Raw genomic sequence first — 16,447 nt, 5'->3', positions numbered from 1 at the left:
TCACGACGATCGCCAATCAAAACCCCCCCTCGCGATAGAAGCGTTATCTATGCCCTAGAGAAACAAGAAGCCCAACGGCTAATATTTCACAACAGCGCAAACCTGCAGAAAGTGCCGAGTCGACAGCCTAATATTCACTACTCGAGCATCTTGCGGGGAAAAGCTTGGTACGACCCCAATATTGAACTTTATTTCCACCTCCAGCTCCAGCTCCATTGATTCTACTTCTTTTCACTCCCGCCATTGCCTCAAAATTCTGCTCGTACAGCTCATATCCCTAGACAAAATGCTTACCGTGCCCCTTCAAATCAATGGTAAAGACGTCTTCACGTCCAAAACCATCGACGTTACCAACCCTTCCACAGGACAAGTGATCCACAAAGCCTCGTCCGCTGGCGTCACAGAGACCATCCAAGCTGTCGAAGCAGCGGAAGCCGCATTTCCTGCCTGGGCCGAATTGCCTTTCGATCAGAAGCGGAACATCTTCTTGAAAGCAGCTGATATCCTAGAGCGAAGAACCGAAGAAGTAGGGAAGTGGGAAGAAGAAGAAGCTGGTGCTACGACGTTTTATGCTAGTGGATTCGATGTTCCAACTGCTGTGAGTGGATTGAGGGAAGTCGCTGGGAAGATTTCGCTGTTGCATGGGACGGTGCCGTGTTTGAGCGATCCGACTAGGAGTGCGATGGTCCTGAAAGAGCCATTTGGCGCGATTTTGGCGATTGCCCCTTGGTATGCTCTCATTCGTGAAACACGGTGAAGGAAGCTGATGAATCTAGGAACGCTACTTTCATTCTTGGATTCAGATCAGTTTCTTTCGCTATCGCTGCTGGCAATACTGTTGTACTCAAAGCGTCCGAGATTGCTCCTCGCTCCTTGGGAGTGGTGGGAACTGTGTTCAAGGAAGCAGGTCTTCCAGACGGAGTTTTGAACATCATTCAATCTCACCCTGAGGATGCGGCAGCTGTGACGAAAACTTCGATTGAGCATCCTGCAATCAAGAAAATCAATTTTACAGGTAGCACAGCAGTCGGACGGATCATTGCCAAGACGGCTGGGGAGAACTTGAAGCCTGTCTTGATGGAGCTAGGAGGAAAGGCCCCAGCTATTGTTCTCGATGATGCTGATCTCTCCCTTGCCGCTCAAGGGTGTGCACTTGGTGCTTTCATGCACACTGGACAAATTTGCATGTCAACTGAGAGGATCCTCGTGCAGGAGAGCGTAAGTGAGAAATTTGCAGAGGAGTTGGTTTCTGCTATCGAGATGATGTTTCCGAGTGGTGGAGATGCATTGGTCAACGTGAGCTCGGCCGGTGTCGTAAAGAATAAGAAACTCTTGAAAGATGCGAAGGAGAAGGGCGCTAATATGATTTTTGGAGACATCAATGCTGAAGAGGCAGCTCCGGAGAGAATGCGCCCTGTTGTAGTAAAAGGGGTCAAGAAGAGCATGGATTTGTACTACGCAGAATCCTTCGGCCCGACTGTCTCTTTCATTGAGGTGGAGAACGAACAGGAAGCTATCAAGATTGCAAATGACACGGAATACGGTCTCAGCTCTTCAATCTATACCAAAGATTTGGCAAGGGGGCTAAAAATTGCCAAGAAAATAGAGAGCGGGGCGGTACACATCAATTCAATGTCTGTTCACGATGAGCCAGCGCTGCCTCATGGGGGAGTGAAGTCTAGTGGGTGGGGGAGGTTTGGCGCTCCTGGTATGGAAGAATGGGTGAAGACGAAGACAATCACTTATAAGAATTAAACACAGCGATAGTGCCCAAAACTAGAATAGTAGGAAGGGACACGACGAAGGGACCGCTATTGTAAGACCTTTTTTTTTTCTATTTTTTCATTAAATTTTTTTTGGCATTAAATTAAAACGGCACGTAATATATATAAACTTACTATTGAAATTATAAAAATCGTATTTTGGTTTTGGGCAAACGAGAGGCTTTTTTTAGTCAATCTGTCCTTGAGCTAGAATGAGACTACAAAAGTTTCTATTTAGTGCCGTATATTCTATGCTGAAATTTCCGAATGGCCTTTAAAGAAGAGTTTATTTTGCTAGACCTAGTTGGTCATCCGTCTAGACAATTTCAGTTCTCGGCATCCGTCGACTTCCCACCACCTTGCCGATTCTTCGTTCCCATGCGGAAGGATGGTCGATGTCCACCCTGATCGCCACTGGAAGAAGAAGCTGCTGCAAGCGCGTCATCAATCAAAGATGCGAATGCACTGGGTCCTGCTCGCTGACCACCTCCAGTAGCCTTCCGATTCTTGCGACCTCCCTTCTTATCCTCCTTCCACATATACTGGTCCAGAACAGCTCTCTCCTCCTTCTCACGAGCCAAGCGAACACTGTTCCGAACTCTCTCCTCTACCAATCCTTCCCATCTCAAGGCCTTACCCCACTGGACTTTAACATTTGCTTCGGATGGAGTGAAGTGATAGCTTCCCAGTTCTAACTCCTGCAGATGAGGAAGTGCGTTGACGACCCCCTCGATTGCGATATCGACTCGCTCTTCGTTGCTCAGTCCAAGTGCTCCGTCAACATCATCCTCCCACAATTCGTCATTGGCTCCTTGATGGATAGTCAACTTGCGGAGATTGGGACAGATGTTCCTAAGGATCGTAGCGTGGATAGGGAGAATCCTCGCAAACGAGATAGGGCGCTCGGTTTGATATTGGGGGTTGGTTTCGGCGGTTCGCATGTAACCCTCCAGCTTGACAGATGTTAACATCGAGGCGTTGTTCCGACCAATGGCTCGGAAGAAGGTCGACATAGGATCACGCTGCATGAAGGGTTGATGGAACTTCTCCTTCTCGAACATGTAGTCGAGAGCGTTGTTCATGTGGTATGGAGATTGCGGGCGGCCATTGTTAGGAAGACTTGGGATCTGCCATGCAGCCTTGTCGAATGCATCATGGCCGTGGACACCGCAGTGGTGGGTATAAGGGGATTGTCCTCTGGTGTCGAAGACGAAGGTGTTCTCGCTGTATAGAATCTGGCAGCCTTCCGTGTAAAGTTGCTTGCATGTATGAAGAATTTGTGGCTGAAGACCACAGGTACGGATCACGGCTCGGTTGATGATTCGAATCGGATTGTTGCCACGACGAAGGACGTAATGTAATACGTCAGCACCGAGCTCTTCATCGAAGGTCGTCATGTCAAGTCTCTCGTCGCTGTTCAATCTATTCGTGACAATAGCGCTAGAGTTGATGAGATCAAGTTGTTCCTTCGTAGGCTTGCTGCGCCAAGCGAACTGCACGCCTTGCAGGCTCCCATCATATGTAGGAAGACCAAATGGGTCGTGGCCACGCTGCCGCCTGTCGTCCCACTGGTAACTGTAGATTGCTACTACAGGGCTATGGCGGAAACCGATGCTGCATTTCACGCGAACTGGACCTGGCAGGATGGCAATAGGGCGATAGAGGAGATGGCGAAGGATCTTATCTCTGATCTCTAATATAGTATGTTAGTATCTGGGTCCAATGATTTGCGCATGTTGCTAACCTCGTGGGAGATTAAAGAGCTTGCAGATCAAGGATTCGTTTTTGACTTTGACGCCTTCGGCTTCCTCGACCTCGTCAACATCCTCAGCGTCGGTGAGCATTGCTCCCTTCTCATAGTTGTAATGCAACGGCTTTGACTAAAGAAGTTGGTCTCGTACCATCTTTCGGGCCTCTGCCGGCGTGTACTTTGGGCGAGCTATTGCGACAGAGTCGAACGGTATGACTTGGATGTGATGATTGAATGATTGGCTTACTCGTAGTCGAAGGCAGAAGAAATGCAAGAATGAAGTAGAATGCTCAGGAAGGCTCAACTTGTTGTCGAAGGAAGAAGGAGAAGGTCAAAGAAACGAGAAGTTGCGACTTGATATGCAAGTTGTCTAGTGACGCTATGCCATTCTTGGGCCCAATTCGAAGCGCTAAACCCATTCGTCATTTTCTTAATCGCGTTCAAGCTATTAAAATTGATATCGACGAGCTCGTCTAACAAAAGATGAGTCTTCAGCTATATATAACAGCCGGATGCACCCGTTTTCCCCGTCTGCTTAGATTCTTGTATCTTTACGAAACTACCCATCTTCGACGACTCATTGTTTGAAACTAGCTGTATCAACTTTCTAAATACTAAGACTAGCATGTTCAACAAATTAGCCTTTATATTCATTACTTTAAAAACCCACTCGGGCACCATCATAAAGTCAGATACCGCAAACGATTTGCTATTGCCCAAAAGGTATCAAGTGACATCCTTCCTCACTCAAGCTCTCGTGCTTGCTTCATATAACAGGATGCATGGCCCGTCGAGCTCTTTGCCAATTCGGCATTCCTAACGTTAGCTTGCTTAGCTATGAAGCCACTCCTGGTGCTGCAGCTTAAGCGAGCCTGTTTCTATGTGTCAGAAAATTTTAAGATCACATTTGTTTCTGCAGTATCTGTACAAACATGAAAGTTTCAAAGTTGTTGTTGTTCACATATGAAATCAAAATTATGAGGCTGTGTAGAAATGCGATCGCGAGACCGGCAGTTCGTTAAAACTTATTTTGAGGTTTGTTCTAGGACATGGGGTTTAGACGACAAAATGGATGTGGTTGGTTCAGAGGTAAGTTACAAGGGGTGAAGATGATGTCAGCACGATCGATCTTGCGAAAGCGAGGGGGCTCCGCCTTATGCGGCGCAGCAAGGCACAGCATGGCGGCTGTTTGACAATCACCCATAAATGTCGCTGCCAAGCTTTGGAGACTCTCTTCACGTATCACGCTCACGATGGAAACGTATCGAGATCACTTGAACTCCACGTTCTCGGACGAGATCTGGGGAGAATCTCCAGGCTACGTGTAAGTATTACCTAACTTGTTCGCGTAAGTTAGCATTGACAAGATCCAGCCTTGCAGACCTCCCTGCCCGACAATTATCACTGGATGATACCGAAACAAGGTCCTTAAGAAAGAATAGTATCAGCAAGAGTAGCAGTACAACTTGGGATCCCCTTGGAGAAACTTATACACAGATTGAACAGACCGAGACCGACTATCCACGTGAAGCTCAAGCCGGATCGCCAAGAACGAAAACGTTATCTGGACATGTTTGGCAGGCAGTCGCAGCCTCAGTCATTCTGCTGCTGAATTTTGTTCTCCTATTCGTGGTTGCGTTCGGTTTGAGGGAGAAAGGACCAGATGGCTACCCAGCCATAGAAACTTCGTCCTGCGACGGTGCCTCCCGCTTGTCTCAAGGAATACATTATGTAATCAACATACTCGCAACAATCCTCCTTGCGGCTTCGAATTACTACATGCAACGATTGAGTTCGTGTACTCGAAGTGAGATCGACAGAGCTCACCAACGAGGATCTTGGGCAGACGTCGGAGTTTCCAGGTATGTGACTCCTTCGGAGCTTGAATTCCTTTCTAGGTCGTGTCATGAGTTCCGCTCGCTGTGAGACCCCAATGGAGCCGAGCAACTCCCGAGCTCCTCTTGATGTCCAAAAGAAGTATACTGACTCGAAGATGTCAATGTCCAGTGTACGAAATATGCGTTTTATGAGCTGGGACAGAATTGTACTGTGGTGGATCCTGGTGCTTAGCAGTCTTCCCATTCATTTGCTGTATGAAACCCCTCCTACATATTTGCAGCTTTGCTGCGTTTTCTTTGGTGTTGACTAGCGCACAAGATATAACTCTGTCGCATTTGAAACCTCGGGTGGTAATCTCTATACCACAGCTGTCGTGTCTTCTTCTTTTATAGCTTCAGGGAATCGACAATTTGTCGAACCCGATAGCGGCGATCAAGTTGATTTTACAAATTTCAAGAACATCTCGAATAGCGATTGCATAAAACAATATTCCGCTGCGCAGGTGGAGTTTTCCGGGGCGTCTTACCTCACTAGCGGTGGTTCCGTCGTTGCAGTCTCATCCGATGAGAATATCCCAAGCGATGTTATATTTGCGTTCGGATCCTCATCTCAAAATATTCTCTGGGCAAGCAACTTTACGACTTCTACTCAAAACTTCACATCCGTTTTCAACGACACCAATATGATCGAGGCATACAACGCCGATACGCAGCAAGATATCACCCTTGGGCTATTATGGGTCTGCAGAGATTCCCTCGATCTTGATACCTTCGGTGTTGCTGAAATCGCGGGCTGCAATCTAAAGTCCTTGGAAAGCGGCATATTACCCTGGACTATCAACGGCTTCCCTATATCATATTGTCTGGCTGACGAGCAGCCAATGCGATGCTCAGTTCAGTTCAGCACTACCATCTTGATAGTTGTTGTGGTTAGCAATCTGCTCAAAGTCACATGTATGTTGGCTACCATATTCCGAATCCAGCATAGGCCTCTTATCACTATTGGCGATGCAATAGCTTCGTTTGTCGCAAGCAAAGACGACACCACCTCGGGAAGGTGTCTTTTATCCAAGAAAGATGTTCAAAGTGGGTCGTATATTCGATTAGAGGGCACAAACGAGTCAAATAGGTGGAAGAGGCAGCGCAATCGATGGTTCCGAAGTGTCAGTTGGAAACGCTGGAGTTTCTTAACAATATTGTGAGTATCCTCTTGATACACTTTCCACAAACAACTTCCCCCAGATGCTAACTAGGTCTTTCACTCCCGAATTGCACTGTGTGGATCCGAGATATGTCGCTGACCCACGTTGCGTATAGAGTCAGTCTTACTTTGGGGGTATCAATTTACCTCCTTGCCCTTGGAGTTTACAACAACACATCTCAAAGCTATAACACCGGGCTAAATCAATTTGGAGCTGGAAACTCAGTGTCAATTGGACAAGTCGTATCCATATCAGATGAGCAGTCACCATCAGTTATCAAAATAGTTCTCATTGCAAACGCACCACAGCTCCTGGTGTCAATCGCATACTTCCAGCTAAACGCAATCATGACGGCAATGCTTGCAAACGCGGAGTGGGCGTCTTTCGCCTTCAAGAGAAAGCCACTTCGTCTGTCGTCGCCAAGAGGACAGCAACGCTCGACCTACTGGCTTCAGCTCCCGTATCGATACTCTATTCCTCTGCTTGCCGTCATGATAACTCTTCACTGGGCAATCTCACAGAGTATCTTCTTAGTAAGAATGGCACTCTTCCAGGACGGCGAGCAGCTGCCAGATTATGGATTTACTCAACTCGGCTGGACCTCAGGAGCGTTGATGCTTTCTATTATTCTTGGCGGAGTGCTCTACTTTACTTGTGTGAGCATGGGCGTTTTCATGCGTTACTCTCCAGGCCTACCGCTGCTTGGTGGCTGTAGCTTGGTCATATCTGCGGCATGTCATGCTCAACCTGACGACAAAAATGCCGAGTTAGGTCCCGTTCAGTGGGGTGTAGTTGGTGTGAATGAGGATGGTACAAGTCATTGTGGCTTTGGAAGTAAAGACGTTCGGCTACCTTACGAAGGCGAAATTTGTACTTAAATACTTTATCGTATCAAATTGTCAATCTGGTCGCAAGATTGGTAGACTTATAAACAAGAATCAAAAGTACAATTACTTTGCCACGTGAAATTTAAAATTAGAAAAAGAGCTTCGTTTTTTATTTGCTTAAAATTAAAATGCGAGTAAAATAAATATAATTCTACGATTTTAATAACTTTGTATATATTACGTACCGTTTTAATTTAATATGAAACAAAAAGTTTAATAAAAAAAATTTCATATCGCAATAGCGGTCTCTTCATCGTGTCCCCTCCTACTATTCTAGTTTCGGGCACTCTTCAAAGGCTATTCGGAAATTTCAGCATAGAATACACTGCATTGAACAGAAATTTTTGCAGTCTCATTCTGTTTCAAGGACAGATTGATGTGAATGCTTGCTTCGTGACAAGAACTCCTTGGGCATATTTACATGTTGTCCAATTATGATTATCAAATAATGTGTCCGTCAAGCCTCAGGCAGAGAGCTTGAGAGGCACCAACATATACCAGGACATTTGACTTGCTCACTTAATAAGTATAGCGGTAGCAGAACGGTACTCCACCAATCGACACTCCACCTAAAGTATTCATAATATCACCAATCCTAACATCAGGACGAATTCCGCCCACAGACACCATTGTATCCATCGTCAAAGGATTGCCGTTATGGTCATTACCATTGATACTTGTCGTGCGATCTGCAACATCAGCGTTCTGCCAGATGCGGAACCCATGGTCGACGAAAGAGTGGTGCATCCAGAAGATGGGATCGCTAGGACTTGCTGAAACATCTGACATGACAGCTCCAATACCGTCGTGTCCATACGCATGAGGACTATTCGGGATGTTAGTGTGAGTCTTCTTCTTCTCAGCTATAATCAGACTTACCCTCCCTCAGCACAGCTCTCCATATCCGAGTACGAGGTCCGCGAGTTGCAGTAGTTGACAAAACCAGTATTGCACTGCGCCGTCTGGGTTTCGTCGACAGCGCGTGAAAGACAGTGAGGTGTATTGCTCGATCCGGGTCCAATGTGGCAAGTCAGGCCTGCGAAGGCACCACTCTCGATACAATATCCGTTCCCATTCGCATCTGGCGGCGGTAGATGACCAAAGTATGCCGTGTTGGTAAACATATCCGACTGCGCGAACTTGCCAGCATCCAACGTCTCATCCCACCATGGCCAAGCCCGATCAAAGCCGCACTCGTCTCGCATAACTTGCTCGAACGTCCAGAGGTAGTATCTGTGCCAGGCCAAGAACTTGGGGTTGCCATGGACATTGGGCATATCTAATTGATGGAGGCGGACAAAATCTTCGTATCGACTCGTTGACGGCGGGAAGTTTCCAGAAGGGGGTTTGTTCATGAGGCATTTGATACCAGCGATGAATGCGAGTCGGTCTGAACCTGAATATTGGCGCCATTCAAACCGCATGTTGGGGCTCGCACTGCAGGCTGCCTCTGCGGCGGTCACTACTGTAGCTGCCGCATTCAGAGCATTGGTGTGCGGGGCTGATGTATTGAAGCCCTCGGGTAGGTCCTTTCCAGCCTCTGCATCAGATTGTGAGAGGGTATGGAATTTTGGGAACGCCGAGGAGGGTAGGTTCGGACTTGTCCTTGGTATCAGGGAGGCAGATGCCACCGACAGAGCAAGCAGGAAAACGAGTGACTGCATAGCGTGAGTATTGGATGGATAAAGACAAAAGAGAGACTTGGAATCGTGGGGTACATGCTGTTATTTCTACCACTACTTGGGCAGGGTAGCATCGCAGACCTAGAGGGCTTGACTGCGTGCCGCTCAGGATACGGGATGCAGTGCAGCACTGACAATAGCGGTGACGTTGGGATTGGCTTCTGCAAGCAATCCCAGGTCATCAGGACACCGGATCTTACCCCATGGGGCTTCGCTCTGGTGAGAAACAACTCTCTTTGGGCCGTTGCGCCCACAGCCACGGGTTCGCCAGCGATCTAACGGGCCGTTGGGGCATAGAAATCTTGCAATACGAGGATCTTCATCTGATTATTCCACCATTCAGGGGTCTGTTGCAACGATTGGCAAATTAGAGTTGATCTTCGGTTAGGGATTCCCGTACCCTGACTAAAGTTTCCCTTATTTCCCCTGACAACCTCGGCTAGCAAATTAGAGGCTGGGCCACTCAGGCGGCGGTATGGGTGTGACGAGTTGAACCACTCGTCACATGCTACGCACGTGGAATAGGTCCACCAGTGCCCGTATCATGTATAAATAGCCTTCGTCTCCCTCCGGGAGACTCTCTTCTCCTTTCCTTAGCTTAGTATCTTCGAATAGAGCAGTCTACGACGCCTTCATTGTGCTTTCTCGTACGTGCCTGTCACGATCACGGGACTAGTGGACTATAGGCTCAGCAGGCGAGGCTCCCCGATTGGCGGTGGGCCTTGGGGTTATGTGATTGGATCATTTGGATCTAATAGATCCAGTACCCTTGGATCGTGGGATCGCTGATCCAGCCATGATCCAAGTTTCTTATTGTCTATATAACTCTGGGTCGTCACCCATTAGGTAGGAGCTTCGTGCTCAACTTGATTAAGTTTTCCTAACTACAATATCATTGCCTTATCTTACTTCATTCACCATACCAACCCACGTGACCTTACCAGGGTAAGGAGAGAGTCGTGACAGTGCCGTCACAATGGGCGCCAGATATTAGTTCGGTGGCTGACTCAGGACGTTATTAAATATATACATTAGGAAATTAAATAAATTTTGCGTTATTTTATAATAAAAAAAACTATAAAAAATAATATAACGAAATAATAATTTTATACGAATAAAAAAAATTAATTGTCACGAATCACGGGGCTAGACAGGTTTCGGGTCACGTGATGAAGTATTTAGAGTCGTCGCGTACTCCATACGACTCCATGTACTCCAACGACTCCGTATCTGGGGAGGTTCTATATGACGGCCGATTACGCCTCGTAGTTAAAAGCTTCGTGCTCAACTTTGTTAATATTCTTAACTTCGAATATAATTGCTTTATCTCATTTTATTCACTATACCAATCCACGTGACCTCACACAGAGTGAGGGTAAAAACATAACACTTTAAGCATTTTAGTCTTGAAGTAAGTATTTGGCAATGCTGTAATTTCAATTATGTAATCATTTGCTAAGCTTGCAACGGCTAGTGGCTGTTCAAGACTGTGGCTGACGCAAGGCCGTGCGGACTGGCCTCGACAACCTCTGTCATCCCACATGGGTGCTAGCCTGCAGCTCACACGAAGCCTTCGAAATTCAGTAAAGTATTGGAATTTCAGAAAGACATATTACTGTAGCAATCGCGCGGCTCAAGTTCTAGTTTGTCCGTCCCATGAAAAGAGACCATGCCACGGTGCTCTTGGGCCTCTCATTCACCACGAATGTTACATTACTCCTCCTCCTTTCTCTCCGTCCCTCTTTCCTTCCATCTCTCCTAGCCTCCTCAATCAACCTCTGCTCAGTTATCCTCCTCGCCGCCTCGTCCCCCACTCTTCTACTCGTATCAGCCCTTATCTCGTCCTCCCTAGCTCTAGCTTCCACCCGCCTAGCCTCCTCAATTCTCCGCTCCTCACTAACTCTCAACGTCTCCCACGCGTTAACCAACTCCCTCTGCCTTGTTGCCAATTGCGCCTGAGCCACGTCCCTCGCATTCCTAGTCCCATCCAACTCCCTCCTCAATCTTCCCACTATATCCTCTAACTCCTGCTTCTGTTCCCTACTCCTCCGCATATCTACAATCGCCTCCTCATACCTGCGCTCCGTATCCCTTAGCCTTTTATTCAAAACCTCAAACTCCTCATTCCTGATCCCAAGCTGCTCTTTCAAGCCTTCAACCTCAACCTGAATACCCGAGATCTCGTTTCGGAGGGCTGTGACTTCGGCTTCTGAAGTGGGAAGGTCGCGATGTCGACTTGAGACTGTGATTGTGGAGTCTTGAGGAGTGAGAGGGAGGATCGTGTCTGGAATGGATGGGGTTTCTCTCGCCTCTCGCCTTCTTACAGGTCTGGGCGGGATTTTAGGACGTGAGGCCTGTGAAACTTCAGCTTCGTGGGGCGAGGGCGAGACGTTCGGCGGGCCACTGAAAGCTGAAATGCGCAGACGCTCTGCGAGTGCATCTTGACGGGCCTTTTCCTCCGCAGCCAACTTGGCCGGATCGGAGCTCTCGAAGTAGGCTAAGGCTTGCGATATGCTGGGAAAGGAAGACGCCATTGTGGATCTAAAGCTACAAGGCTGATTATGGACCAATTTGGATTGAGAACTAGAAAAAAAAGTTGGTATTGCTTGAGGAAAAAGTGGTTTAAGGGAGTTGGAAATCAAACCACGGACTAAGATATGCTGGTCACGTTCGTGAAAGGGAAATACCTATAAAGAGCCTTACTGCTATCTTTTAACCACCCTCACACTCGCGCACCAGGCATGGCCATGTGTACCATGCTGATTTGGCACCTGCAATTGGAATCTGCGGCTCGCCCCGTTTGTCTGCCAGACGGTAACTCAATGTCGTATTTAAAGCATATGGTTGGCAAAGACGTGCATAGCCTGATTCTCACTTGTCCCGAGTTTAACGAATAAGGTAAGTGAGAGCAAAACGACCCCGCACTTCCTAGTCTGGTGAGTGGTGAATTTTACTTATGTAATCGCTCACCAAGCTTGTGGCTGTTCCAAGACTTTATGGCTGACGCGAGGATAAACTGCGGTTGGACAGATAGTGAGCGAACACTATATCAGTGCCAACGTCTAACCTTCTTGGTTGCACTCTCAAACACCAGAATTGGCCTTTCCGTATTCCATTCTTATCCTAGTACTGTACAGTACTACTACATTATAAGTAGTTAATGCGATGAGTCTACAAGTCATCCAACAGCCCGTCAGCGATACTGCGCAGAGTAGAGTGTTTCGAGTCAGCATCACAAATGTCCCCGCCGACGTTCACAGATGGATTGCCGCCAACCCAGGACAGAGCGCTTTGCTAATTGCTAACGGCATTCTGTTCTTTACGCCTGCTGCCCTTACCGGCCCTCTCCTCGCAACGATGGGTTTCGGGGCTTCAGGCCCTGTTGCTGGTGAGTGATCATAGTTGGAATTCGCAGTAAGATCAAGACTAAAATTTTGTTACATCGCATTAGGCTCTGTCGCGGTTTGGCTTCAGTCGATACTAGGAAATGTCGGCGCACGTAGCGTGTTTGCATATTTGCAGAGTGCAGGAATGGGAGGATATGGGGTTGCTACAATTAATGGGATTGTACAAGCTTTGGGGATGATTTCGGGACCCGCTGTTGCGGCGTACAACTGGCCTAGGAGGCCGAACACCAGGTCAGCGCCACCTTATTCACGCAGCTCTTCCTAATACTCATTTCTAACCGTTTGCAGAACTTCAGAATCCACAATACCAGCTCCATCGAGCACCGTACTTAACACGTCTGACCCAAACTACCAAGCGATGCTCACGACGGAGCCACTCGACACCGCCAACATCGTCGACGCCCCCGCCGATTTATCCGTCTTCGACTACCTGACGAACAGCGATACCGACGCGGATAACGCTGACCTGTGCAGCGCCCGTCGGTGGGCATGGTATTGTAAGGACCCTGCGTGCCCCAAGTACTGGAGCGCTTGGTCTTGCAAGTCTAACTTCTGGCTGCATATGTACGAGACGAGTGTGCACCGCGCGGATGTACGGACACATACACGGGCAGGACGTCGCGAGCTAGCGAGGGAGTGGAGAGTCGAGACGGATCGGGAGATGAAAGAACCGAAAGAGCCCAAACCTGATCCGTTGGGTAACGAGTAGGCCGCGGTGGCGTAGACTTTTCAGACGAAACATGCTTTCGTCTTTGTTTGCGAGATCGTTATTTTTAGTAGCATTTAAACTCAGCACACTAACTTACCCATGTCAAGCTCTCCCGACGCTAATGGCTAGCTGGCTTTCCCCTCGAAATAGGATTTCTGTCTAAGGAATTAAGTCGACTGAATTTTGTCATCCTCTTTGTGCTTGCTTGTTAATATATACCCTCAGCAACAAAACCAAACCATATTTGAGTCGCGTATGAATGTCGAAAAGTCTAGATAGCCGGTCATGGCTTTTTACAGTAGCTGGCCAGCGATTGGCTAGTTTTGCGCGCTCGCAGCGATGTGCAACGATGCTACCATTGCCGCGAGGCTGCCACTCCGCTGAGTCGATATGAGCGCAGCCTTGATCCGACCTCCACTCCCAACTCAACAAATAAGTTCGCATGCATGCCGACTCTGCGACAAATATTCACTGAGCCCTTCTTCCTGAATGCTCGAAAATCTGGTCTGAGAAATGCGTCTTCTAGAACGCAACAACGATGGCGAGTTCAGCCTGACCAAGGACTTCGGCGACCACGTCTTTCGGTATGCCATACTTTCGCACACATGGGGAGCAGATACAGAGGAGGTCACCTTTAGAGACCTGATGGATGGCACAGGTAAGAGCAAGGCTGGCTATGGCAAGATTCGATTTTGCGGAGAACAGGCCAGACGCGACGGCTTGTACTACTTTTGGGTAGACACATGTTGTATCGACAAATCGAACAATACTGAACTTGCAGAGGCCATCAACTCTATGTTTCGCTGGTACCGCGAGTCGACTAAATGCTACGTCTATCTATCAGATGTTTCGATAACGAAACCGAACACAAGTACTCCATTGTCCGAGTTTACTTGGGAATCAGCCTTTCGGGCAAGTAGATGGTTTACACGGGGTTGGACCCTTCAAGAACTGCTTGCCCCAGATTCAGTTGAACTCTTCTCCCGAGCAGGCAAGCGACTAGGCGATAAAAAAACTCTAGAGCAACAAATTCATGAGATAACAGGAATTGCTGTTTTAGCACTTCAAGGAGCCCCTCTGTCCCAGTTCAGAGTCGATGACCGATTGCTGTGGGCAGAAAATCGGCAGACCGCGCGCAAAGAAGACAAGGCGTACTCGCTACTAGGTATATTTAACGTCTATATGCCGCTTATCTATGGCGAAGGGAGAGATAATGTGTTAATCCGGCTCAGGGAGGAGATCGACAAATCTTCAAGGAGTAAGGGCAGAACTTCAATTTGACATCTCATAGTAATCAAAGCAAGCGCTAACCGATGACCCAGAACTTGATCGTCTTCCATCTCCCAAACAACAACATGAATTGTATATTACAGAAGGGACATCATACAGGCCACTGAAATACTCATGCCCAAATTTTACCGGCCGTGCAGACTTTATTAGCCGATTAAGAGATTTCTTTGGGCCCGAGACGACATCGCGGCTCCGCAGGAGGGACTTCGTACTATATGGTTTAGGCGGCTGTGGCAAGACGCAAATATGCCTGAAGTTCGCGGAAGAAAGCACTCACATGTAAGTCCTCTCACGTAGAGCCTTTTTCCATCATTTACTGTACCTCTTATACTCTTTTCTTCAGGTTTTGGAAGATATTCTGGATCGATGCGACAAGCGCTACGACTCTAGATTTATCATTCAGGGAGATTGCTCTCGATCCAGCAGCCACATATGATGGAGTAGAAGACTCGATAGATTCGATTGTTCGGTGGCTTTCTCGTCAGGACAAAGAGTGGCTTGTGATTTTTGACAATGCCGACGAGGAACCAGAGACTGTTGAAAGGTTCCTTGCCCCCAGTAATCGTGGAAACACTTTAATTACAAGCAGAAACCCGAATATGCGTCAATTAGTGCACGAAGGAGCGTTTGCACAAGTTGAACAAATGGAAGAAGGAGAGGCGATTTCTCTCTTGTGCATGGTTGCTCATATTACTAACCCATCCGATGAGACCCTTGCCAGGCTGAGGTTGATAGTCAATGAGCTTGGATTTATCCCCCTTGCCATTCGCCATGCCGGGGTCGCGATTGCGCATGGATTTTGCAACTACCGCGACTACCTCGAGATGTTCCACCAGCACCCTTTGCGACTACTTGCTCATCCATCCTTTAAGGGGGCATCACAATATGACCTCAATTTAATTGCTACCTGGGAGACATCTCTTGTCGCAATCCAGGGGAATGCCGTCACTGAGGGAGGCCAAGTTCTCAACAGCGCACTCCACATTTTCCGGATTTTTTCATTCTTCCACCCAAACGGTATAATGGACGACATTTTTAGAAGAGCTGCAAGCTTTGGCGATGCACTACCGCCAGACGAAAATTTCTCTCCGGCCTTAGGGCTACCAGAAGCAAGGGACCATCTCCCAAGGCATATCCTTCCAACCCACGAACAAGGCGGCTGGGACCCAATTATATTCAAAGAAGCGATCAGAATGCTCTTGAAGCATTCGTTCATCCAAATTGATGTCTCGAATGGTGTATATTCAGTCCATCCTCTGGTACAATACTGGGCGAGACACCGAATGACGAAGGAAGAGCAAGCGGATGCTTTCCGTACAGCCACTGCCCTTTTGGCCACTGCAGCTGGGTCACGAAGCACCGAGGAAAATTACACATTCCGCCGGCAGCTGATCCCTCACGTGCATGCTTTGTATCAGTTCCGAGTCGAAACAGGTCTTCCTGACCAGTATTATGATGATGCGTCCAATTATTTTTGGACTTTATATGAAGAGAATGAGTACTGGAAGGATGCAGAAAAATTAGGGCAGACAGTGATGAAGAAAAGACTTGGCGTCCTCGGAGAGACCCACCCGAGCACGGTTGAATCTATGGCTCGCCTAGCTCTGACTCTCCGACAACTCGACTCTGGGAAGGGGCTGAAAAATTGCAGCAGAAGGCGCTAGCGTACAGGCGGAAATTCCTGGGCGAGGGACATACACACACTTTGGAGTCGATGACTTCATTGGCCATGGTCTATTTCGACCAAGCTCGCTATGAAGACGCCAAAAAATTGCAGCTCCAGGTTTTGAGACCCAGACTAATGAACTGGGTGACGACGATCGCAACACCATCAAATCGGCTACGGCGCTCGGCGAAATATACCTTGGACTGGGCAAATGCGAAGAAGCAGCGACTCTATTAGAGCCTGTTGTTCAATC

The 16,447-nt window shown here is 47.9% G+C and overlaps 7 protein-coding genes across 7 annotated transcripts; 4 read left to right on the top strand and 3 right to left on the bottom strand.

Annotated features, from left to right (window-relative positions):
• Window positions 1-120: 120 nt before the first annotated feature.
• LY89DRAFT_655767 (aldehyde dehydrogenase) lies at window positions 121-1,755 on the top strand (the record flags this gene model as incomplete). Its single annotated transcript, XM_018212358.1, has 2 exons — window positions 121-729; window positions 777-1,755. Exons 1-2 carry the CDS (start codon window positions 287-289, stop codon window positions 1,753-1,755), a joined length of 1,422 nt encoding a protein of 473 aa, XP_018065278.1. The 5' UTR covers window positions 121-286.
• A 334-nt stretch (window positions 1,756-2,089) lies between these two features.
• Window positions 2,090-3,627, bottom strand: LY89DRAFT_759898 (uncharacterized protein; the record flags this gene model as incomplete). The annotated part of the gene is made up of 2 exons (XM_018221484.1): window positions 3,508-3,627; window positions 2,090-3,456 (listed from the first exon to the last, which is right to left on the bottom strand). Exons 1-2 carry the CDS (start codon window positions 3,605-3,607, stop codon window positions 2,090-2,092), a joined length of 1,467 nt encoding a protein of 488 aa, XP_018065277.1. The 5' UTR covers window positions 3,608-3,627.
• A 1,102-nt stretch (window positions 3,628-4,729) lies between these two features.
• LY89DRAFT_655765 (uncharacterized protein) lies at window positions 4,730-7,482 on the top strand. Its single transcript, XM_018212357.1, has 5 exons — window positions 4,730-4,837; window positions 4,887-5,375; window positions 5,521-5,604; window positions 5,671-6,549; window positions 6,669-7,482. Exons 1-5 carry the CDS (start codon window positions 4,767-4,769, stop codon window positions 7,429-7,431), a joined length of 2,286 nt encoding a protein of 761 aa, XP_018065276.1. The 5' UTR covers window positions 4,730-4,766; the 3' UTR covers window positions 7,432-7,482.
• A 477-nt stretch (window positions 7,483-7,959) lies between these two features.
• On the bottom strand, window positions 7,960-9,104 carry LY89DRAFT_595981 (Di-copper centre-containing protein; the record flags this gene model as incomplete). Its single annotated transcript, XM_018209889.1, has 2 exons — window positions 7,960-8,266; window positions 8,320-9,104. 2 exons carry the CDS (start codon window positions 9,102-9,104, stop codon window positions 7,960-7,962), a joined length of 1,092 nt encoding a protein of 363 aa, XP_018065275.1.
• A 1,488-nt stretch (window positions 9,105-10,592) lies between these two features.
• Window positions 10,593-11,839, bottom strand: LY89DRAFT_689474 (uncharacterized protein). Its single transcript, XM_018215914.1, has one exon. It carries the CDS (start codon window positions 11,654-11,656, stop codon window positions 10,763-10,765), a length of 894 nt encoding a protein of 297 aa, XP_018065274.1. The 5' UTR covers window positions 11,657-11,839; the 3' UTR covers window positions 10,593-10,762.
• Window positions 11,840-12,020: 181 nt separating this feature from the next.
• On the top strand, window positions 12,021-13,495 carry LY89DRAFT_252186 (uncharacterized protein). The gene is made up of 4 exons (XM_018206209.1): window positions 12,021-12,058; window positions 12,153-12,510; window positions 12,574-12,760; window positions 12,818-13,495. Exons 2-4 carry the CDS (start codon window positions 12,288-12,290, stop codon window positions 13,236-13,238), a joined length of 831 nt encoding a protein of 276 aa, XP_018065273.1. The 5' UTR covers window positions 12,021-12,058; window positions 12,153-12,287; the 3' UTR covers window positions 13,239-13,495.
• A 256-nt stretch (window positions 13,496-13,751) lies between these two features.
• Window positions 13,752-16,192, top strand: LY89DRAFT_739898 (HET-domain-containing protein; the record flags this gene model as incomplete). The annotated part of the gene is made up of 3 exons (XM_018220526.1): window positions 13,752-14,496; window positions 14,561-14,807; window positions 14,872-16,192. 3 exons carry the CDS (start codon window positions 13,752-13,754, stop codon window positions 16,190-16,192), a joined length of 2,313 nt encoding a protein of 770 aa, XP_018065272.1.
• Between the last annotated feature and the right edge of the window lie 255 nt (window positions 16,193-16,447).

The sequence above is a fragment of the Mollisia scopiformis genome (genome assembly GCF_001500285.1).
Source record: "Mollisia scopiformis unplaced genomic scaffold LY89scaffold_25, whole genome shotgun sequence".
NCBI lineage: Eukaryota > Fungi > Ascomycota > Leotiomycetes > Helotiales > Mollisiaceae > Mollisia > Mollisia scopiformis.
The sequence above is the reverse complement of the archived record's forward strand: the minus strand, read 5'-3'. Positions and strand labels throughout refer to the sequence as shown.